Source organism: Aquarana catesbeiana, linkage group LG08 (genome assembly GCF_042186555.1).
Source record: "Aquarana catesbeiana isolate 2022-GZ linkage group LG08, ASM4218655v1, whole genome shotgun sequence".
Lineage (NCBI taxonomy): Eukaryota > Metazoa > Chordata > Amphibia > Anura > Ranidae > Aquarana > Aquarana catesbeiana.
Genome location: NC_133331.1, coordinates 305,975,354 through 306,000,816, shown reverse-complemented (window position 1 = coordinate 306,000,816; position 25,463 = coordinate 305,975,354). Strand labels below are relative to the sequence as shown.

The 25,463-nt window shown below is 48.6% G+C and overlaps 1 protein-coding gene across 1 annotated transcript in view; it reads left to right on the top strand.

The window, feature by feature from the left end:
• Positions 1-25,463, top strand: part of LOC141106898 (uncharacterized) — a 29,776-nt gene extending 4,313 nt beyond the window's left edge. The window contains exons 3-13 of the mRNA XM_073597826.1: positions 285-382; positions 464-590; positions 2,167-3,268; positions 3,658-3,946; positions 4,179-4,601; positions 19,541-19,690; positions 19,887-20,021; positions 20,108-20,231; positions 20,356-20,453; positions 20,571-20,946; positions 23,361-25,463. Coding sequence (XP_073453927.1) covers positions 285-382; positions 464-590; positions 2,167-3,268; positions 3,658-3,946; positions 4,179-4,601; positions 19,541-19,690; positions 19,887-20,021; positions 20,108-20,231; positions 20,356-20,453; positions 20,571-20,946; positions 23,361-24,355 — 3,917 coding nt within the window. The 3' untranslated portion in view covers positions 24,356-25,463. The remainder of the gene's footprint in view (positions 1-284; positions 383-463; positions 591-2,166; positions 3,269-3,657; positions 3,947-4,178; positions 4,602-19,540; positions 19,691-19,886; positions 20,022-20,107; positions 20,232-20,355; positions 20,454-20,570; positions 20,947-23,360) is intronic.

Here is a 25,463-nt window from a genome sequence, read left to right as displayed (position 1 = left end):
ACACAACTGAATCCACTCACTGGTCCTGGTATACCACAAACCTTGTCCTGGGCACATGGTGGTCTGCAGTCTTTAGGGTCCTGATCCTTGGTGGCTTACCTTTTTGGTGCAGGTACAGACAGGTTCGAGCAGCAGGTCTGTACCCCACAGTCTGAAGCACAAGAAGCTCACTGGAGACTTTATTGTAAAGTAGAGAGCAGTACGGAGGGTCCACCTAGATCCCCCATCATCTGATAAACACATAGAAACAATGTATTCAGTCAGTGTGTGTGTGTTTCCTACAGATGGATCCAGTAATGGGAACCCACCAGAGAGATGTCCCCGTCCTCTGTATTCCCGGGATTCCATACCGGAGGATCATATCTACGCACACCGTGATCAGGTGGGTGGCACCAAGGCATGAAGAACATCTAAAGGGATGTCAGTAATGGCAGTTCCATATAATTTTTTTTTTTTTATCTAGTATGGTGGAGACCAGAGTGGTGTTAATCCAATTAAAGAAGAGATAAAAGAAGAAGATAATGAGAATGAGGAAGAAGTAATTCGAGTGACAGTGAAAGAAGAGGAGATTCCAATAGAGATTGACACAGGTGAGTAAAAAGTGCTCCAGCAGTGCAGAGTATTTCGGGAGAGGAGAATTATAATGATATATTGATATCTTGATTTGGGGCTAATGGGCTGCATTCACAAATCAGTATCTTACCACATCCGAGTATGCAGCCTGACAGGCCAGAATGGGGGGGGGGGACAAGCAAGCGCCCCCCACCCCTCCTGAACCATACTAGGCCACATGTCCTCAACATGGGGGGGTGCTTTGGGGCAGGAGGCACTCTGCTCCCCCCCCCCAAGGCACCTTGTCCACATGTTGATGGAGACAAGGGCCTCTTCTCCACAACCCTGGACAGTGCTTGTGGGGGTCTGCTGGCGGGGGGCTTATTGGAATCTGAAAGCCCTCTTTAACAAGGCGGCCCCCAGATCCTAGCCCCCCCACCCCCTATGTGAATGAGTAGGAGTACATAGTACCCCTACTCATTCACCCAAAAAAAAGTGTAGTGTAAAAAAAACCACAGGAGGCAGTTTTGACAAGTCCTTTACTAAAAAAACAAACTAAAAAAAAATTGTCCCTGATTGTAGATCCAGCGTCACTGACCAGGGCATGCTAGGTTAATGATGTCACAAGGGCTGTTATTCGCCCTTTGTGGTTTTTTTCCTTTGTCGGTTCAGCGACCGGTGTTCATTGTGATTGACATGGGATCTACACCAGGGGGACAATATTTTTTATTAAAGGACTTGTCAAAAATCTTTGTTGCATTTTTATTCACTTTCACCATATTTTTGGTGAATAAGTATACTCATTCACATGGGGGGGGCGGGATCTGGGGGCCCCCTTGTTAAAGGAGGCTCCCAGATTCTGATAAGTCCCCTGCCCGTAGACCCCCGCAACTACTGGCCAGGGTTGTGGGGAAGAGGCCTTTGTCCTCATTAAAATAGGTACAAGGTGCTTTGGGGGAATGAGGGCAAAGCCCCCTGCCCCAAAGCACCCCCCCGCCATGTTTTGGGGCATGTGACCTGATATGGTTCAGGAGGGAGAGGGCACTTGCCCACCCCCCCCTCTTTCCTGGCCTGCCGGGCTAAATGCTTGGATAAGGGGCTGGTATGGATTTTGGGGGGGACCCCCACGCCGTTTTTTTTTTTTCTATTTTGGCATGGTGGTTCCCCTCAAAATCCATACCAGACCCAATTTTCTCCCTGATTGTTTAATGTCGGTAGTTCTTTTCTTTACATTAAACTGACAGCTGATGACTCATCAGTTGTTAAGGATGCGGCAGCCGCCTGCTCCTTAACAACCGTGACAGTTACTGGTTGTTAAGGAGACCAGCAGCCGCCCGCTCCACCAGTACACATTCCTTAAATGCCACATGCCTCGCCGATTCCTTAATTACCGCATGCATTTAATTATTTATTTCCTTCTGTAAACTGAGTTTAAAGCCTGTTCATGCGGTATTTACCGAGTGTTTGTAAAAACTGTAAAAAAACAAACAAACTGTATTGTAAATTGACAGTTTTAGGATCATATGCGTTATTTGGGGAAAATGTGTCTGGACACCCCAATATTGCTATCTGCTTGTGTGAATAGAGCCCAATATCTTTGATTGTCTCTTCCAGCTGGTGGACTCTCTACTGGGACGTTCTCAGAGGGCTGCAATGTCACTAAAAGCGACCCAACAGATGAATTCCCTGTTGCCCACACACACCCAGCTGCCTCTCCTTTCCCCTCCAATGCTGAGGAAGGTTCCCTGGACAGCCTCTCCGATGAACCACAAACTGCAGACAAGGACAGCGGTAAGAAATGCCTCTGCTCCGTGTGTGGGAAACGTTTCAAGAGGAAGTTCGAGCTTGTCAACCACCTCAGGATCCACAGCGGCGAGAAGCCCTACGAGTGCCTGGACTGCGGGAGGCGTTTCACGCTAAAGTCTCACCTTGTCAAGCACAAGAAGGTGCATGCGGTTGACCGTCCCTTCCCGTGCCCCGAATGTGGCAAGGGTTTCACAAGGGAAATGGACCTCCTCAAACACCAGAAGATCCACACGGACGAGCGGCCCTTCCCCTGTCCAGAGTGCGGGAAGCGGTTCTTGTACAAGGAGCAGCTGACCCGCCATCTTCGAGTCCACACTGGAGAAAAGCCCTTTCCGTGTTCTGTGTGTGGGAAGCGCTTTTCGAACACCACCAACCTCAGTGCCCACCAGGTGGTCCACACTGGGGAGAAGCCGTACCAGTGCTCGGAGTGCGGAAAACATTTCACGCATCAGTCCAATCTCATCAAGCACCGGGTGACCCACACCGGCCAGCAGCCATACCCATGTTCCGAGTGCGGGAGAAGTTTCTCTCGGAAAATATGGCTGGCCAACCATCTGCGGACTCATACAGGCGAGCAGCCGTTCTCCTGCCCGGAGTGCGGCCAACGCTTCGCCCAGAAGGCCTGGCTCATCATCCACCAGAGGACACACACCGGTGAGCAGCCGCACGTGTGCTCCGAGTGTGGGAAGAGCTTCTCCCGCCGGTCCGGCCTTCTGTATCACAAGGTGGTCCACACCGGAGAGCAGCCCTTCGCCTGCTCCGAGTGTGGGAAAGCCTTTGCACGCAGAGCGCACCTCGTCAGTCACCAGCGGCTCCACACCGGAGAAAAACCGTTCTCCTGCCCCGTGTGTGGGAAGCTCTTCTCCCAGAATTCAAATCTCTATTATCACCTGAGAGGTCACCATAAGTGACACCGCAGTAGGGAGACTGCAACACCTGGAAATAAATACTGTTTTCTGGTTTTATCTACAACATCAGATCCAAATAAAGTGAGTTTGCCGTTCCGATTACTTCCTTCACTTTATTGTGTTTTATGTTGATGGAAAACAGGTGGTTGTCTATATCTATTTATAAGAACACATGGCAGATACCATACTTTATAACCAATAGGGTTTGGAGGAAAGGGCTTCCATTAAAAATTTGACTTGTTTTCCTCATTGAAGCCCATATGGTAGATCCGTGGTTCCTAATAAAGCACTGACATAAAAAAAGGGCCACACATAATGTTCACTACATGGGATGCTACAGAAAATGGTCTGTGGACATACCACAAGAGATATGGCTCAGATGTGGTTGGAGGTCGGAGAGACATGCTGTAGGACACACAGGTGTGGTTGGAGACCAGATACATGCTGTAGGACACACAGCTGTGGTTGGAGACCAGAGACATGCTGTAGGACACACAGGTGTGGTTGAAAACCAGAGACATGCTGTAGGACACAAAGGTGTGGTTGGAGATGGAAGACATGCTGTAGGACAAACAGATGTGGATGGAGACCAGAGACATGCTGTAGGACACACGGGGGTGGTTGGTGACCAGAGATATGCTGTAGGACACACGGGGGTGGTTGGAGACTGGAGACATGCTGTAGGACACACAGGGGTGGTTGGAGACATGCTGTAGGGACACACAGGTGTGGTTGGAGACCGGAGACACACTGTAGGACACACGGGGGGGGGGTTGGAGACTGGAGACATGCTGTAGGACACAAGCATGGTTGGAGAACAGGGACATGCTGTAGGACACACAGGACTGGCTGGAGACTGGAGACATGCTGTAGGACACAAAGGTGTGGTTGGAGACCAGAGAGATGCTGTAGGAAACGGGTGTGGTTGGGGACTGGAGACATGCTCTAGGGCACACAGGGGTGGTTGGAGACTGGAGACATGCTGTAGGACACACAGTTGTGGTTGGAGACTGGAGATATGCTGTAGGACACACAGGGGTAATTGGAGACTGGAAACATGCTGTAGGACACACAGGTGTGGTTGGAGACCGGAGACATGCTGTAGGACACACAGGTGTGGTTGAAGACCGGAGACATGCTGTAGGACACAAAGGTGTGGTTGGAGATGGAAGACATGCTATAGATCAAACAGATGTGGATGGGGACCAGAGACATGCTGTAGGACATACGGGGGTGGTTGGAGACTGGAGACATGCTGTAGGACACGCAGAAGTGGTTGGAGACTGGAGAAATTCTGTAGGACACACAGGTGTGGTTGAAGACTGGAGACATGCTGTGGGACACACAGGGGTGGTTGGAGACTGAAGACATGCTGTAGGACACACAGGGGTGGTTGAGGACCGGAGGCATGCTGTAGGACACACAGGTGTGGTTGAAAACCGGAGACATGCTGTAGGAAACATGGTAGTGGTTGGTGACTGGAGACATGCTGTAGGACATATAGGGGTGGTTGGAGACCAAAGACATGCTGTAGGAAACACGGGGATGGTTGGAGACTGGAGCCATGCTGTAGGACAAACAGATGTGGTTGGAGAGTGGAGAAATGCTGTAGGACACAAGCATGGTTGGAGAACCGGGGCATGCTGTAGGACACACAGGAGTGGCTGGAGACTGGAGACATGCTGTAGGACCGCACGGGGGTGGTTGAAGACCGGAGACATACTGTAGGACATATAGGTGTGGTTGGAGACCAGAGAAATGCTGTAGGACACAGGGGTTGTTGGAGACTGGGCTGGGGATATTATGTAGGACACAGGGTTGTGGTTGGGGACTGGAGACATGCTGTAGGGCACACAGGGGTGGTTGGAGACTGGAGACATGCTGTAGGACACGCAGAGGATTTTGGAGACTGGAGAAACTCTGTAGGACACACAGGGGTGGTTGGAGACTGCAGACATAATGCAGGACAAGTGTAGGACACACAGGAGTGGTTGGAGACCACAGACATGCTGTAGAACCACATCGGAAGAAGCCAGTTGTGATGATTTTGGGATTCTGACGTCATAGCGTAAACCAGAAGTAAAAACACTGTACAGACAGGCTGGGAGGTTTTCCTTATTGCGGAATTGTTTTTATGTTTTGTAAGCTTTAAGCATTAATAAATGTTTTGAAAAGGGTTTATGTGGTATATTAGCTGGTACTGGTTGGAAAGTGAGGTGAGGAGGATTTACTGATGAATATCGCCATAGGAAGTGATGCGGCCTGGAGGATGATTAACCGCTTGCCAACCAGCCGCCACAGTTATACTGCACGGCTGCGCAAATCGCCGTAGCTATACATGGACTCTTTAAGACGCTATAGTTGGAGCACGTGAGCGTCCGCAGTGTGTCCCAGAAGCCAATGCTGGTGCCCGGCGGGCGCGATGTCCGCCGGGCACCAGCGATTGCTCATTACAGACCGAGAACGGGGATGTGTGTGTTTGTAAACACACACATTCCGGTTCTCTCAGGGGAGAGGAGACAGATTGTGTGTTCATACTAGGTATGACCACCGATTGGTCTCCTTCCCTAGTCAGTCCCATCCCCCCTACAGTTAGAACACACACTAGGGAACACATTTAACCCCTTGATCGCCCCCTAGTGTTAACCCCTTCCCTGCCAGTGACATTTATACAGTAATCAGTGGCTATTCTTAGCTCTGATTGCTGTATATACGTCAATGGTCCAAAAATAGTGTCAAAAGTGCCGGATGTGTCCGCCGCAATCTCGCAGTCCTGATAAAAAATCGCAGATTGCCGCCATTACTAGTAAAAAAAAAAATAATAATAAAAATGCCATAAATATAGTCCCTATTTTGTAGACGCTATAACTTTTGCTCAAACCAATAAATACATACTTATTGTGATTTTTTTTTTTTTTACCAAAAATATGTATACGAATACATATCGACCTAAACTGATGAAGAAATTATTATTTTTTTATTTTTTTGGGAGATATTTATTATAGCAAAAAGTACAAAATATTGTGGGTTTTTTTTTCAAAATTATCGCTCTTTTTTTATAGCGCAACAAAAAAAAAAACCCCGCAGAGGTGATCAAATAAACCCAAATAAAGCACAATTTGTGGGAAAAAAAAGGACATCATTTTTGTTTGGGTACAATGCCGCACGACCGCGCAATTGTCAGTTAAAGCGATGCAGTGCCGTATCTCACAGAATGGCCCGGTCTGGAAGGGGGCAAACCTTCCAGAGCTGCAAGTGGCTAACATTTGAACCTTTAATGACCTTTCTTTAGTTAGACGGTCCTCTGTTTTTTAGTAAGCTTACTTACTGCTTACTGTACCCGCCCTATGCGTTTCGTCACAACTGACTTCTTCTGGGGCTTCTTCCGAGGCGGTGGTGTTTCCAAGAAGTGGCGGTGAGGGAACTCACGGGCGGTGACTGGATAGCCCCTGCGAGTGGACAGTTTTCACACTTGGATAATTCACATCTGGGGTTATTGTATTACACTTTCTATCTCCACACATGAATTTATACATTTTATTTTATTTATCTTTATTATTTCTTTTATTTTAGCTCCACACTTTATTTACACACGTGCTAATACTATGAGGGATATCTCAGAGTGAGTTTGCAGCGTTTCTCCTTATCTTTGTTGGCACACTAGCGCAGTTTACTTTTTCCCTTTTCCAATTATTCCCAATAACCAGAAAATCTCCAATCCATGAGAAAATGAAGAATCCTCAATACCGGGGACTGGAATGAGAGCCTCAGAAGTGTTCAGTACAAGGAGATCCCACCATCCCTGCTGTCCCCATTATCAGGGGTTCCCACCATCCCTGCTGTCCTCATTATCAGGGGTTCTCACCATCCCTGATGTCCTCATAATGAGGTGTTTTCACCATCCCCATTATGAGGGGTTCCCACCATCCCTGCTGTCCCCATTATGAGGGGTTCTCACCATCCCTGATGTCCTCATAATGAGGGGTTCTCACCATCCCCACTATGAAGGGTTCTCACCATCCCTGCTGTCCTCATTATGAGAGGGGTTCTCACCATCCCCATTATGAGGGGTTCTCACCATCCCTGCTGTCCCCATTATGAGGGGTTCTCACCATCCCTGATGTCCTCATAATGAGGGGTTCTCACCATCCCCACTATGAGGGGTTCTCACCATCCCTGCTGTCCTCATTATGAGAGGGGTTCTCACCATCCCTGCTGTCCCCGTTATGATGGGTTCCCACCATCCCTGCTGTCCCCATTATGAGGGGTTCCCACCATCCCTGCTGTGTCCATTATGAGTGGTTCCCACCATCCCTGCTGTGTCCATTATGAGGGGTTCCCACCATCCCTGCTGTCCCCATTATGAGGGGTTCCCACCATCTCTGATGTCCCCATTATGAGGGGTTCCCACCATCCCTGCTGTCCCCATTATGAGGGGTTCTCACCATCTCTGATGTCCCCATTATGAGGGGTTCCCATCATCCCTGCTCTCCTCATTATGAGAGGTTCCCACCATCCCTGCTGTCCCCATTATGAGGGATTCCCACCATCCCTGCTGTCCCTATTATAAGGGGTTCCCACCATCCCTGCTGCCCCCATTATGAGGGGTTCTAATCATCCCTGCTGTCCCCGTTATGAGGGGTTCTCACCATCCCTGCTGTCCTCATTATGAGGAGTCCCCTCCATCCCTGCTGTCCCCATTATGAGGGGTTCTCACCATCCCTGCTGTCCCCATTATGAGGGGTTCTCACCATCCCTGTTGTCCTCATTATGAGGGGTTCTCACCATCCCCACTCTCCTCATTATGAGGGGTTCTCACCATCCCCGATGTCCCCATTATGAGGGGTTCCCACCATCCATGCTGTCCCCATTATGAGGGGTTCCCACCATCCCTGCTGTCCTCATAATGAGGGGTTCTCACCATCCCTGCTGTCCTCATTATGAGGGGTTCCCACCATCCCCGCTCTCCTCATTATGAGGGGTTCGCACCATCCCTGATGTCCTCATTATGAGGGGTTCTCACCATCCCTGATGTCCCCATTATGAGGGGTTCCCACCATCCCTGATGTCCTCATTATGAAGGGTTCCCAACATCCTCGATGTCCTCATTATGAGGGGTTCCCACTATCCCTGATGTTCTCATTATGAGGGGTTCTCAGTCTCACCATCCCTGATGTCCCCATTATGAGGGGTTCCCACCGTCCCTGATGTCCTCATTATGAAGGGTTCCCACCATCCCTGATGTCCTCATTATGAGGGGTTCTCACCATCCCTGATGTCCCCATTATGAGGGGTTCCCACCATCCCTGATGTCCTCATTATGAGCGGTTCCCACCCTCCCTGATGTCCTCATTATGAGGGGTTCTCACCATCCCTGATGTCTTTATTATGAGGGGTTCCCACCATCCCTGCTGTCCCCATTATGAGGGATTCCCACCATCCCTGCTGTCCCCATTATGAGGGGTTCTCACCATTCCTGATGTCCCCATTATGAGGGGTTCCCACCATCCCTGCTGTCCCCATTATGAGGGGTTCTAACCATTCCTGATGTCCCCATTATGAATGGTTCTCACCATCCCTGATGTCCTCATTATGAGGGGTTCCCACCATTCCTGATGTCCTCATTATGAGGGGTTCCCACCATCCCTGATGTCTTTATTATGAGGGGTTCTCACCATCCCTGATGTCCTCATTATGAGGGGTTCACCCACCCTCCCTGATGTCCTCATTATGAGGGGTTCTCACCATCCCTGATGTCTTTATTATGAGGGATTCCCACCATCCCTGCTGTCCCCATTATGAGGGGTTCCCACCATCCCTGCTGTCCCCATTATGAGGGGTTCTCACCATTCCTGATGTCCCCATTATGAGGGGTTCCCACCATCCCTGCTGTCCCCATTATGAGGGGTTCTCATCGTCCCTGCTGTCCCCATTATGAGGGGTTCCCACCATCCCTGCTGTCCCCATTATGAGGGGTTCCCACCATTCCTGATGTCCTCATTATGAGGGGTTCTCACCATCCCTGATGTCTTTATTATGAGGGGTTCTCACCATCCCTGATGTCCTCATTATGAGGGGTTCCCACCATCCCTGATGTCCCCATTATAAGGGGTTCTCACCATCCCTGCTGTCCTCATTATGAGGGGTTCCCACCATCCCCACTCTCCTCATTATGAGGGGTTCTCACCATCCCCGATGTCCCCATTATGAGGGGTTCTCACCATCCCCAATGTCCCTATTATGAGGGGTTCCCACCATCCCTGCTGTCCCCATTATGAGGGGTTCCCACCATCCCTGCTGTCCTCTTAATGAGGGTTCCCACCATCCCTGCTGTCCTCTTAATGAGGGGTTCTCATCGTTCCTGCTGTCCTCATTATGAGGGGTTCCCACCATCCCCGCTCTCCTCATTATGAGGGGTTCTCACCATCCCTGATGTCGTCATTATGAGGGGTTCCCACCATCCCTGCTGTCCCCATTATGAGGGGTTCCCACCATCCCTGCTGTCCTCTTAATGAGGGGTTCCCACCATCCCTGCTGTCCTCTTAATGAGGGGTTCTCATCGTTCCTGCTGTCCTCATTATGAGGGGTTCCCACCATCCCCGCTCTCCTCATTATGAGGGGTTCTCACCATCCCTGATGTCGTCATTATGAGGGGTTCCCACCATTCCTGATGTCCTCATTATGAGGGGTTCTCACCATCCCTGATGTCCCCATTATGAGGAGACCCTCCATCCCTGCTGTCCCCATTATGAGGGGTTCCCACCATCCCTGCTGTCCCCATTATGAGGGGTTCCCACCATTCCTGATGTCCTCATTATGAGGGGTTCTCACCATCCCTGATGTCTTTATTATGAGGGGTTCTCACAATCCCTGATGTCCTCATTATGAGGGGTTCCCACCATCCCTGATGTCCCCATTATAAGGGGTTCTCACCATCCCTGCTGTCCTCATTATGAGGGGTTCCCACCATCCCCACTCTCCTCATTATGAGGGGTTCTCACCATCCCCGATGTCCCCATTATGAGGGGTTCTCACCATCCCCAATGTCCCTATTATGAGGGGTTCCCACCATCCCTGATGTCCCCATTATAAGGGGTTCTCACCATCCCTGCTGTCCTCATTATGAGGGGTTCCCACCATCCCCACTCTCCTCATTATGAGGGGTTCTCACCATCCCCGATGTCCCCATTATGAGGGGTTCTCACCATCCCCAATGTCCCTATTATGAGGGGTTCCCACCATCCCTGCTGTCCCCATTATGAGGGGTTCCCACCATCCCTGCTGTCCTCTTAATGAGGGGTACCCACCATCCCTGCTGTCCTCTTAATGAGGGGTTCTCATCGTTCCTGCTGTCCTCATTATGAGGGGTTCCCACCATCCCCGCTCTCCTCATTATGAGGGGTTCTCACCATCCCTGATGTCGTCATTATGAGGGGTTCCCACCATCCCTGCTGTCCCCATTATGAGGGGTTCCCACCATCCCTGCTGTCCTCTTAATGAGGGGTTCCCACCATCCCTGCTGTCCTCTTAATGAGGGGTTCTCATCGTTCCTGCTGTCTTCATTATGAGGGGTTCCCACCATCCCCGCTCTCCTCATTATGAGGGGTTCTCACCATCCCTGATGTCGTCATTATGAGGGGTTCCCACCATTCCTGATGTCCTCATTATGAGGGGTTCTCACCATCCCTGATGTCCCCATTATGAGGAGACCCTCCATCCCTGCTGTCCCCATTATGAGGAGTTCCCACCATCCCTGCTGTCCCCATTATGAGGGGTTCTCACCATCCCTGTTGTCCTCATTATGAGGGGTTCTCACCATCCCCACTCTCCTCATTATGAGGGGTTCTCACCATCCCCGATGTCCCCATTATTAGGGGTTCCCACCATCCATGCTGTCCCCATTATGAGGGGTTCCCACCATCCCTGCTGTCCTCATAATGAGGGGTTCTCACCATCCCTGCTGTCCTCATTATGAGGGGTTCCCACCATCCCCGCTCTCCTCATTATGAGGGGTTCGCACCATCCCTGATGTCCTCATTATGAGGGGTTCTCACCATCCCTGATGTCCCCATTATGAGGGGTTCCCACCATCCCTGATGTCCTCATTATGAAGGGTTCCCAATATCCCCGATGTCCTCATTATGAGGGGTTCCCACTATCCCTGATGTTCTCATTATGAGGGGTTCTCAGTCTCACCATCCCTGATGTCCCCATTATGAGGGGTTCCCACCGTCCCTGATGTCCTCATAATGAAGGGTTCCCACCATCCCTGATGTCCTCATTATGAGGGGTTCTCACCATCCCTAATGTCCCCATTATGAGGGGTTCTCACCATCCCTGATGTCCCCATTATGAGGGGTTCCCACCCTCCCTGATGTCCTCATTATGAGGGGTTCTCACCATCCCTGATGTCTTTATTATGAGGGGTTCCCACCATCCCTGCTGTCCCCATTATGAGGGATTCCCACCATCCCTGCTGTCCCCATTATGAGGGGTTCCCACCATTCCTGATGTCCCCATTATGAGGGGTTCCCACCATCCCTGCTGTCCCCATTATGAGGGGTTCTAACCATTCCTGATGTCCCCATTATGAGGGGTTCTCACCATCCCTGATGTCCTCATTATGAGGGGTTCCCACCATTCCTGATGTCCTCATTATGAGGGGTTCCCACCATCCCTGATGTCTTTATTATGAGGGGTTCTCACCATCCCTGATGTCCTCATTATGAGGGGTTCCCACCCACCCTCCCTGATGTCCTCATTATGAGGGGTTCTCACCATCCCTGATGTCTTTATTATGAGGGGTTCCCACCATCCCTGCTGTCCCCATTATGAGGGGTTCCCACCATCCCTGCTGTCCCCATTATGAGGGGTTCTCACCATTCCTGATGTCCCCATTATGAGGGGTTCCCACCATCCCTGCTGTCCCCATTATGAGGGGTTCTAACCATTCCTGATGTCCCCATTATGAGGGGTTCTCACCATCCCTGATGTCCTCATTATGAGGGGTTCCCACCATTCCTGATGTCCTCATTATGAGGGGTTCCCACCATCCCTGATGTCTTTATTATGAGGGGTTCTCACCATCCCTGATGTCCTCATTATGAGGGGTTCCCACCCACCCTCCCTGATGTCCTCATTATGAGGGGTTCTCACCATCCCTGATGTCTTTATTATGAGGGGTTCCCACCATCCCTGCTGTCCCCATTATGAGGGGTTCCCACCATCCCTGCTGTCCCCATTATGAGGGGTTCCCACCATTCCTGATGTCCTCATTATGAGGGGTTCTCACCATCCCTGATGTCTTTATTATGAGGGGTTCTCACCATCCCTGATGTCCTCATTATGAGGGGTTCCCACCATCCCTGATGTCCCCATTATAAGGGGTTCTCACCATCCCTGCTGTCCTCATTATGAGGGGTTCCCACCATCCCTGATTTCCCCATTATGAGGGGTTTCCACCATCCCTGCTGTCCCCATTATGAGGGGTTCCCACCATTCCTGATGTCCCCATTATGAGGGGTTCTCACCATCCCAGCTGTCCTCATTATGAGGGGTTCCCACCATTCCTGATGTCCCCATTATGAGGGGTTCTCACCATCCCTGATGTCCTCGTTATGAGGGGTTCTCACCATCCCTGATGTCTTTATTATGAGGGGTTCTCACCATCCCTGATGTCTTTATTATGAGGGGTTCTCACCATCCCTGATGTCTTTATTGTGAGGGGTTCTCACCATCCCTGATGTCCCCATTATGAGGGGTTCCCACCATCCCTGATGTCCTCATTATGAGGGGTTCCCACCATCCCTGATGTCCTCATTATGAGGGGTTCCCACCATCCCTGATGTCCTCATTATGAGGGGTTCTCACCATCCCTGATGTCCCCATTATGAGGGGTTCCCACCATCCCTGATCTCCTCATTATGAGGGGTTCCCACCATCCCTGATGTCCCCATTATAAGGGGTTCTCACCATCCCTGCTGTCCCCATTATGAGGGGTTCTCACCATCCCTGATGTCTTTATTATGAGGGGTTCTCACCATCCCTGATGTCTTTATTATGAGGGGTTCCCACCATCCCTGATGTCCCCATTATGAGGGGTTCCCACCATCCCTGATGTCCTCATTATGAGGGGTTCCCACCATCCCTGATGTCCCCATTATGAGGGGTTCCCACTATCCCCGATGTCCTCATTATGAGGGGTTCTCACCATCCCTGATGTCTTTATTATGAGGGGTTCTCACCATCCCTGATGTCTTTATTATGAGGGGTTCCCACCATCCCTGATGTCCCCATTATGAGGGGTTCCCACCATCCCTGATGTCCTCATTATGAGGGGTTCCCACCATTCCTGATGTCCTCATTATGAGGGGTTCCCACCATCCCTGATGTTTTTATTATGAGGGGTTCTCACCATCCCTGATGTCCTCATTATGAGGGGTTCCCACCCACCCTCCCTGATGTCCTCATTATGAGGGGTTCTCACCATCCCTGATGTCTTTATTATGAGGGGTTCCCACCATCCCTGCTGTCCCCATTATGAGGGGTTCCCACCATCCCTGCTGTCCCCATTATGAGGGGTTCCCACCATTCCTGATGTCCTCATTATGAGGGGTTCTCACCATCCCTGATGTCTTTATTATGAGGGGTTCTCACCATCCCTGATGTCCTCATTATGAGGGGTTCCCACCATCCCTGATGTCCCCATTATAAGGGGTTCTCACCATCCCTGCTGTCCTCATTATGAGGGGTTCCCACCATCCCTGATTTCCCCATTATGAGGGGTTTCCACCATCCCTGCTGTCCCCATTATGAGGGGTCCCCACCATTCCTGATGTCCCCATTATGAGGGGTTCTCACCATCCCAGCTGTCCTCATAATGAGGGGTTCCCTCCATTCCTGATGTCCCCATTATGAGGGGTTCTCACCATCCCTGATGTCCTCGTTATGAGGGGTTCTCACCATCCCTGATGTCTTTATTATGAGGGGTTCTCACCATCCCTGATGTCTTTATTATGAGGGGTTCTCACCATCCCTGATGTCTTTATTGTGAGGGGTTCTCACCATCCCTGATGTCCCCATTATGAGGGGTTCCCACCATCCCTGATGTCCCCATTATGAGGGGTTCCCACCATCCCTGATGTCCTCATTATGAGGGGTTCCCACCATCCCTGATGTCCCCATTATGAGGGGTTCCCACCATCCCTGATGTCCTCATTATGAGGGGTTCCCACCATCTCTGATGTCCTCATTATGAGGGGTTCCCACCATCCCCGATGTCTTTATTATGAGGGGTTGTCACCATCCCTGATTTCCTCATTATGACTTCCCATTAGCTGATCATATGACTTTCTGTTATTGTCAACAAAGATGAGGTCATCAGTATATACAGATATATAGGAGTGTACAGAGGGGGGTGTATTAGGTTTCTGCTCTCTGTTCTCTTAAGGGATGTCGCTGTTGTTGGCTACAACAAAATGGCCGCCGCCGTCTCAGGCCGTATGCGTTCGGTGTACGTATCGTGCGTGCTGCATTCCGCGCTCTTCGGCGGCCATATTAAAGTCTGGTAAATGCCGATTTTCAGCGGAAGTAGGTGGGGGTATTTCCGGGGGCGGGTCAATGGCGGCCTATGGACAGTAGAGAAGTTCCAGGTCGGTATGTCTGATCCTCCAGTCTTTGTCTTCCTTCTATTGAGACTGCCAGGGGGGTCTGCACCTCCCCCACCCTGTGTGTGAGACACACCAGAGAGGACTAGAAATGTGTACCCCTCCCCCATCCAATGTACCACCCCTCCCCCATATACATCCCCTATACCTCCCTCCCCCATATACATCCCCTATACCACCCCTCCCCCATATACATCCCCTATACCTCCCTCCCCCATATACATCCCCTATACCACCCCTCCCCCATATAGATACCATATACCACCCCTCCCCCATATAGATCCCCTATACCTCCCCTCCCCCATATAGATCCCCTACACCTCCCCTCCCCCATATACATCCCCTATACCTCCCTCCCCCATTTACATCCCATATACCAGCCCTCACCCATATACATCCCCTATACCACCCCTCCCCCATATAGATTCCATATACCACCCCTCCCCCATATAGATTCCATATACCACCCCTCCCCCATATAGATTCCATATACCACCCCTCCCCCATATAGATCCCATATACCCCCCCTCACCCATATACATCCCCTATACCACCCCTTCCCCATATAGATTCCATATACCACCCCTCCCCCATATAGATCCCATATACCCCCCCTCCCCCATTTACATCCCATATACCAGCCCTCACCCATATACATCCCCTATACCACCCCTTCCCCATATAGATCCCATATACCACCCCTCCCCCATATAGATCCCTTATACCTCCCCTCCCCATATAGATCCCCTATACCTCCCCTCCCCCATATACATCCCTCCCCCATATACATCCCCTATACCTCCCTCCCCCATATAGATACCATATACCACCCCTCCCCCATTTACATCCCATATACCAGCCCTCACCCATATACATCCCCTATACCACCCCTTCCCCATATAGATTCCATATACCACCCCTCCCCCATATAGATCCCATATACCCCCCCCATTTACATCCCATATACCAGCCCTCACCCATATACATCCCCTATACCACCCCTTCCCCATATAGATCCCATATACCACCCCTCCCCCATATAGATCCCATATACCACCCCTCCCCCATATAGATCCCATATACCACCCCTCCCCTATATACATCCCATATAGATCCCCTATACCTCCCCTCCCCCATATAGATCCCCTATAACCCCCCCCCCATATAGATATATAGATCCCATATACCCCCCTCCTCCATATAGATCCCATATACCCCCCCTCCCCCATATAGATCCCATATCCCCCCCATATAGATCCCACCCCCGTATAGATCCCCTATACCACCCCTCCCCCATATACATCCCATATACCACCCCTCCCCCAACACCCTACAGCACCCCCCCCCACGTAGATATCCTACAGCACCATTCCCCCACGTACATTCCCTACTCCACCCCCTCCACCAACACTTATCCTACATCATCCTCATCCCGCCCCATAGATATTCTACACTACCCCTCCCCCACCTTGTGTATGAGACCCCCCCCAAAGAGGCTTGGTTAATCTGTTCCTCCCCCATACATACCCCCAAACCCCATAGATATCCTAGACCTCTCCCCCACCCCATACATACCCTGGAATCTGGTCTGAGATATCCTCACTTCTCCCCATGCTAGCTGGAGGAGCCTGGAACATATTTGGGGAAAAATAAAGCAGATGGGTGGAGCACTTCAGGTCTGAGAAGGTCTTACCTTGGTTGTGGAATGGTGAAGCACACTTAGGTAGAGTGAGGTGCCTTATCTTCGGGTGTGAGAAGGTTCTTACCGTGGTTGTGGAATGTTGAGGCACATATGGGTTGTGTACGGTGCCTTGTCTTCAGATCTGAGAAGGTCTTACCTTGGTTGTGGAATGGTGAGGTGCCTTAGCTTCGGGTGTGAGAAGGTCTTACCTTGGTTGTGGACTGGTGAGGAACATATGGGTAGAGTGAGGTCCCTTAGCTTCAGGTCTGAGTAGGTCTTACTTTGGTAGTGGAATGGTGAGGCACATATGGGTACAGTGAGGTATTTTAGCTGTAGGTCTGAGATGGTCTTACCTTGGTTGTGAATGGTGAAGCACATATGGGTAGAGTGAGGTGCCTCATCTCCAGGTCTAAGAAGATCTTACCTTGGCTGTGGAATGGTAAGGCACATATGGGTAGAGTGAGGTGCCTCGTCTTCAGGTCTGAGAAGACTTACCTTGGCTGTGGAATGGTGAAGCACATATGGATAGAGTGAGGTGCCTTAGCTTTGGGTCTGAGAAGGTCTTACCTTGGTTGTGGAATGGTGAGTGAGGTACATATGGGTAGAGTGAGGTGCCTCGTCTTCAGGTCTGAGAAGTTCTGGCCTTGGTTGTGGAATGGTGAGGAACATGTGGGTAGAGTGAGGTCCCTTAGCTTCAGGTCTGAGTAGGTCTTACCTTGGTTGTGGAATGGTGAGGTACATATGGGTAGAGTGAGGTGCTTTGTCTTCAGGTCTGAGAAGGTTTTACCTTGGTTGTGGAATTGTGAGGAATATATGGGTAGAGTGAGGTCCCTTAGCTTTGGGTCTGAGTAGGTCTTGCCTTCATCATGGCACGATTCGAAGCACATATGGGTAGAGTGAGGTGCCTTATCTTTGTTTTTGAAAAGGTCTTACTTTGGTTGTGGAATGGTGAGGCACATATGGGTAGAGTGAGGTGCCTTAGCTTTGGGTCTGAGAAGGTCTTGCCTTCGTTGTGGAATGGTGAAGCACATATGGGTAGAGTGAGGTGTAGAGCTGCACGACTAATCATTAAAAAAAAAATCATGATCGTGATTCAACCCCCCCCCCCACGATCTTAATACAACATTTACAACATACAACTGCTCAGAGCTATCAAAAGAAAAAAAAAAACTCAGCAGGCAAATGTTTATCAAAAGCGATAGAGAAACAATGTATCTCCTGCTTCTTTTAGATCAAAGGAATGAACTTCGGTCTGTAAATTAGGTCAGTTTAACCACTTAAAGACTAAACCTTTTTTTGACACTTGTTGCTTACAAGTTAAAATCTGTTTTTTTTTGCTAGAAAATTACTTAATTTCCCCCCCCCAAACATATATATTTTTTTTTTAGCAGAGACCCTAGAGAATAAAATGGAGAACGTTGCAATATTTTATGTCGCATTGTGTTTGTGCAGTGGTCTTTCAAAAGCAATTTTTTACAAAAAATTTACTTCAATGAATTAAAAAAACTAAACAGTAAAGTTAGCCCAATTTTTTTGTGTAATGTGAAAGATGATGTTACGCCGGGGAGCGTGATCTTTATTCTAAGCAAAAAAAAAAAATAAACTGTGATTCTCATTTTATCCAGAATCGTGCAGCTCTAGTGAGGTGTCTTAGCTTCGGGTCCGAGAAGGTCTTACTTTGGTTGTGGAATGGTGAGGCACATATGGGTTGCGTGCTGGGCCTTCGCTTAAAGTCTGAGAAGGTCTTACCTTTGTTGTGGAATGGTGAAGCACATCTGGATAGAGGGAGGGGCCTTAGCTTCGGGTTTGAGAAAGTCTTACTTTGGTTGTGGAATGGTGAGGCAGATATGGGTTGCGGGCGATGTCTTAGAAGGTTTTCTTTGGTTGTGGAATAGTGAGGCACATATGGGTTGCATGCGGTGCCATTAGCTTCAGGTCTGAGAAGGTCTTACCTTTTGGTTGTGGAATAGTGAAGCACATATGGGTTGTGTGCGATGCCTTCGCTATGTGTTTGCGAAGTTCTTACCTTGGTTGTGGACTGGTGAGGCACATATGGGTTGCGGGTGATGCCTTAGCTTCAGGTCTGAGAAGGTCTTACCTTGGTTGTGAAATGAGGAAGCACATATGGGTTGTGTGCGGCGCCTTTAGCTTCGGACCTGAGAATGTCTTACCTTGGTTGTGGAATGGTGAAGCATATATGGGTAAAGCACAGTGCCTTAACTTCAGGTCTGAGAAAGTCTAACCCCGGTCGTGGAATGGTTAAGCACATTTGGGTTGCATGCGGTGCCTTAGCTTTGGGTCTAATAAGTCTGCCAATGTCCGTTTTACCACTTCACAACCAAGGTAAGAGTGCTATGCATTCTCTCAATTTCCAAGAACATCTTATATATGTTGTGGAATGGTGACGCAGATATGGATGAAGCACATTGCCTTCTCTTTGGGCCTGAGAAGGTCTTACCTTGGTTCTGGAATGGTGAAGCATATACGGGTTGTGTGAGGTGCCTTAGCTTCGGGTCCAATAAGGTCTTACTGTAGTTGTGGAGTAGAGCACTACTCCACACCCGCGGACAACCGCATACATCAGTAGAGCACAATGCATTCTCTTCCCATCTGAGAATGTCTTGCATTGACTGTGAAATTTAAACGCAGATATTGGTAGAGCGCTGGGCATTATCTTCAGGCCTGAGAATGTCTTACATTGTTTGTTGAACCTTTAGGCAGAGTTGCCCCAAATCATGCCATAGAGAAAACAGGGCAAGATATGGATGAGTCTGTAGGCTATGAAATCCCTTTTATAGATCCTAGGACAGACTTCGTGGAGAAGGAAAACCAATGAACTCTTGTCATTTATTTGATTAGTTGCGACAGATAGTTCATATCCATTTTTTTTTTTTTTTTTTGTCCATTTCCAGATTAGTTACCCCTGATTGAAGAAACAGAAACAAAATCCAAGGCCGTTTGTGCCATATTCTGGCCAGAAATCCTTCCACAACATACCACTCAGGATGGAGAAGAGTAAGATGACCGAGAAGATATTGGACCTCACCCTGGAAATCATCTGCCTGCTCTTTGGAGAGGTGAGGAGGATTCTGGGAGGTCACATGACATCACTCTTATCTCTATTAATAAAACACAGACCTGGCGGGAAAGGTGAGGAGGATTCTGGGAGGTCACGTGATATGTTCCTATCATCTTGGTTAATCACACATTTCTCTGAAGAATTTAAGGATCCTGGGAGCTTGAGGTAACCCCATTGCTGCTCTTTCATTACAGAATTATGTCCCTCTGAAGGCCGGTGACCGGGTGACCATCACAATGCCGCCATCTGACACTCTGATGCTTAAGGGAAACGATGACCAGAAGATTCTAGATGTCATCAGTAAGATCTCTGAGCTTCTTATGAAAGAGGTGAGCGGTGCTGGGAATTCTGGGACATTATCCAGTCCCAGACAAGGGATATGTCTGGATGGTGACTGTATCATTGTGTGTGTCAGGTTCCTATAAGGTGTGAGGATATCACTGTCCATTTCTCCATGGAGGAGTGGGAGTATTTAGAAGGACACAAGGATCTCTACAAGGACATCATGATGGACAATCAGCCGCCCCTCACATCACCGGGTAAGAGGAGACTTTATTGTAAAGGAGAGAGCAGTACGGAGGGTCCCCCTAGATCCCCCATCATCTGATAAACACATAGAAACAATGTATTCAGTCAGTGTGTGTGTCTGTGTTTTTCCTATAGGTGGATCCAGTAACGAGAACTCATTTGAGAGATATTCCAGTCCTATTTATTATGGGGATTCCTCACCGGAAGATTGCGATTCACCACAGAAGGATCAGGTAGGTGGAAATAATTGTTTCCCCATCCTGTCCAAACTGTTGAGATGATTTCTGGCCCTGTTGGGGCAATATTGTATTGTAGAGATATTCGTTGTTTTTTTGTTTGGTTGATTTTAGGGTGAAGAGCCAATTAATGCAAAAGTTGAGCCTGAGGAACTCATTGATACGAAGTTTGAGGGCAAAGAACCAATTGCTACAAAATTTGAGAGGGAAGAACTGATGAATACAAAATTTGAGGATGAAGAACCAATGAATAGTAAATTTGAGCGCGAAGAACCAATGAGTAGAAAATTTGAGGATGAAGAACCGATAAATAGAAAATTTGAGGGCGAAGAACCGATGAATCCGAAATCCGAGGCTGAAGAACCGAGTGATCCGAAAGTTGAAGGAGAAGAGGACGATGAGGAAAGTTATATGATGGGTGATCAGTCTGTAGAGGAGGAAGTGATGATGGTGACGATTAAAGAGGAGGACTTTTCTTCAGATTATGAACGTGAGTATTAAACACAATCGTTTTATTTTTCTGATAGGTTGTCCCAGAGAACGTGAGATGAACTAACAAGATTCAGTCTTCTTGATTTTAAAGCTGGACTCCAGGGGTTGATTTACTAAAACTGGAGAGTGCAAAGTCTGGTTCAGTTCTGCGTAGAAACCAATTGGCTTCCAGGTTTAAGAATTAATCGAACAAGCTGAAGTTAGAAGCTTTTTTGCTCTTCGTCCTGTGTGGACCTGAATTTTAGTTGCTGTATTGCTCATCCTGAGAGCTACAGTGGGCAATATAATGATTTGATCCCCTCCGGATTGTGTTTGCCCACTTACAAAGAGATGAAGTGTCTATAATTTTTATCATAGGTGTCTTTTAAATGATAGAGACAGAATATCAACCAAAAATCCAGAAAAAACACATAATACAAATGTTATAAATTGAGTTGCAGTTCAGTTAGTAAAATAAGTATTTGATCCCTTAGCAACCAACAATAGTGTCTGCTACAGTATGTGCTCATATGGTACACAGATTAGTCAGGCGCTCCTAACGACAACTCATTATGTGTATAAAAGACATCTGTCCACAGAATCTCCTTCATCCATTCAAACCTCACCATCATGGACAAGACCAAAGAGCTGTCAAAGGACGTGAGGAACAAGATTGTAGACCTTCACAAGGCTGGAATGGGCTACAAGACCATCAGCAAGAAACCTGGTGAGAAGGAGACAACTGTTGGAGCAATTATTTGCAAATGGAAGAAATACAAAGTAGCCATCAATCGCCCTCGGTCTGAGGCTCCATGCAACATTTTACCTCATGGGGTAAGGATGATCATGAGAAACGTGAGGGATCAGCCCAGAACTACACTTGAGGAGCTTGTGAATGATCTCAAGGCAGTTGGGACCACAATAGCCAAACAAACCATTGGTAACACAATACGCCGCCATGGATTGAAATCGTGCAGCGCCCACAAGGTCCCCCTCCTAAAGAAGGCACATGTGCAGGCCCGACTGAAGCTTGCCAATGAACATCTAAATGATTCAGAGAAGGATCAGGAGAAATTGCTGTGGTCAGATGAGACCAAAATTGAGCTCTTTGGCATTAACTCGACTCGCCGTGTTTGGAGGAAGAAAAATGCTGACTATGACTCTAAGAACAGCATCCCTACAGTCAAGCATGGGGGTGGAAACATGATGCTTTTGAGCTGTTTCTCTTCTAAAGGCACAGACCGACTTTGCCACATTGAGGGGCCAATGGACGGGGCCATGTATTGTAAAATCTTGGATGAGAACCTTCTTCCCTCACCAGAACACTGAAGATGGGTCATGGGTGGGTCTTCCAGCATGACAATGACCCAAAACATACCGCCAAAGCAACAAAGGAGTGGCTCAAGAAGAAGCACATTAAGGTCATGGAGTGGCCTAGCCAGTCTCCAGACCTAATCCTATAGAAATTTTTTTTGGAGGGAGCCAAAAGTTGGAGTTGCCAAGCGACAGCCAAGAAACCTTAAGGACTTAGAGATCTGTAAAGAAGAGTGGACCAAAATCCCTCCTGAGATGTGTGCAAACCTGGTCACCAACTACAAGAAATGTCTGACCTCTGTGATTGCCAACAAGGGTTTCTCCACCAACTACTAAGTCATGTTTTGCTTGGGGATCAAATACTACTTTTACGCACTGAACTGCAACTCAATTTATAACATTTGTATAGTATTTTTTTTTTTTCTATATTTTTGGTTGATATTCTGTCTCTATCATATAAAATACACCTATGATAGACCCTTCATTTCTTTGTAAGTGGTAAACTTACAAAATCCTCAGGGGATCTCATAATGTTTCCCCACTGTATATAAAAGAACACATCCCTGGCATCCCTTTTTAGATGTGCATGCTCCTCCCTGGTGGTCATCGGATGGTGCAGACCAAGGGTTTCAAACTGGCGGCCCTCCAGCTGTTGCGAAACTACAAGTCCCAGGAGGCATTGCAAGGTTGACAGTTACAAGCATGACTCCCACAGCTGGAGGGACGCCAGTTTGAGACCCCTGGTGCAGACTTTAGCATCATGATTAATTGTGTTAATACACTCAGAATGATCCATCGATTGCATAGCTAAAGTCTGTAGAATGTAGCGACCAGCGGAGATGCATGTCTAAAGGGATTCCCGAGTTGTGTTCTTTTATATAACTCTCTAGGCACTGTATTGTGATGTTTACAGAATCCTGCTGGCCCCTCCCACCAAACACAATCTTACTTTTAGAACACAGCAGAAAGTACCATAAATTACATAATTGGATCTTGAGCTACTTTTTTTTTTTTGCAAAAATGAATTACATGTTGTTCAGGGGGAGGGGAACAAAGTAAGGCATGATGCACACAGATTACACTAAAGCTTTAACGAAAATTTTATTTTTCAATTTTTAGTATATGGACGCCAAAATACTTCGGAAGGACATCCCGATTTGTCTCCTGATGGTGAGCTGGATGACTATGCAGAAGGAAATTCCAGAACTTCCGTTTCCCATCCGAGGCGTTACAATTCGTACAGGTTTCCGGGTCCCTCCAATCACCAGGGACCATCCGCAGGTCGAGCGGGTGTGAATTTTCTTGCAAGACCAGACTCTTTGACCCAGAGGACTGGAGAGCGAGGCAACGAGTTATTCTCCTGTCCCGAATGCGGCAAAAGTTTCACTTCGAAGTCCAGTCTCCGCGGCCACCAGAAGCTCCACACGGGAGAGCGTCCGTTTTCGTGCACCGTCTGCGGGAAAACCTTCATCCGCAGAACCCATCTCAACATACACCAGACCACTCACGTCGGCGAGCGGCCTTTCAAATGTACCGAGTGCGGGAAAGGCTTCTCGCAGAACTCCGATCTTCGTAAACACCTGTTTAGCCATTCTGGGGAGTTTCCGTTTTCCTGCGGGGACTGCGGAAAAGGATTTCCACGAAAGTCAGAACTCATCAGACACCGGAGGTCACATACAGGCGAGCGCCCGTACGAATGCACAGAGTGCGGGAAGTGTTTCATGGATAAATCGCAGCTTACTGCACATAAGAGGTATCACTCGGGGGAGAGGCCATACATATGCTCTGAGTGCGGGAAAAGCTTTGCCGGTAAATCGGAATTGAACAGACACTGGAGCGTTCATAGCGGATTGAAGCCGTTTTGGTGCTTTGAGTGCGGGAAAGGCTTCACGCTGAAAAGCAGCCTCGTCACCCACCAAAGGAGGCACGCGGGAGATATGCAGTATTCGTGTTCCGAGTGTGGTAAAAGCTTCGTAGCCAGGTCAGCGCTGGCCAGACACGAGGTGATCCACACCGGGATAAAACCGTACCCTTGCTCCAAATGTGATAAAAGCTACCTCGATAAGTCTCAGCTTATAAAACATGAGCTAGTGCACGCGGCATCGCAGTCCTAGCCATGAAGGTCCCACAGAGTCCCAGTAACATCACACATGAATGATCTGGGCACCAGAGGAAGCTGTTTTTACGCACGGAGTGTGGGAAATGTTTTGGACATAACATTTGGCCTGGCACCAGAGAATTCAGATCTTGTTACACAGCTGAGAACTGTGCAGGGTAGAGTTCCTTTTCACGTATGGGAAGATGTTTCAGAGCCTAGCAAACACATGGGACTTGGAAAAATACACCACCGTGAGCAAGGGGAAGGCTTTATGGAACATTTGGGATTCCCTCTAGCGTTCGAAGAATGAACATAATTTATTGGATGTAGCACAGGAAACGGTTTTCTAGAATTCTCACCAGTGGTTGGCTTCAGAAACCATTCACCAGAATTCACACTAGTGGTTGGCTCCAGAAACGGTTTACTAGGATTCACACCAGTGGTTGGCTTCAAACGTTTCACCATAATCCACACCAGTGGTTGGCTTCAGAAACGGTTCACCAGATTTCACACTAGTGGTTGGCTTCAGAAACCATTCACCAGAATTCACACTAGTGGTTGGCTCCAGAAACGGTTCACTAGGATTCACGCCAGTGGTTGGCTTCAAACGTTTCGCCATAATCCACACCAGTGGTTGGCTTCAGAAACGGTTCACCAGATTTCACACCAGTGGTTGGCTCCAAGAATTTGACCATCTCAGGACTCGCATGGAAGAGAAGCCATTTTTATGCCCGAGGAGGCTTCCCTACATAGCTCTTCATCTGCATCATATTTATCATCTTTGGGTCATGCTCAGAATTGTTTGACAATGGCCTTCTCCATCAGGATGAGTCGTCTTGGTTCAACCAGTAGATGTGTGATCATGGGGAATGTAGGTGTTAGTACTCAGTAACACTTTTTACTCTTAGGTATCTACTGTAAAGCTTTGACACTTGGTATTCTCTGTGCATATCGTGCCCACACTGATGGGATCTGATGGACATCGACTCAGTCAGACTGAAATTGGAGGTGTCAACCAATGATCATGTGTTTTTAAGGGCATACCTTTCCATAAATTAGGGTGAGCTCCTGATGGCCAATGCTGCGCTTCGTCTGCTTGTTCCAAAGTACATTTTTTTTTTTTT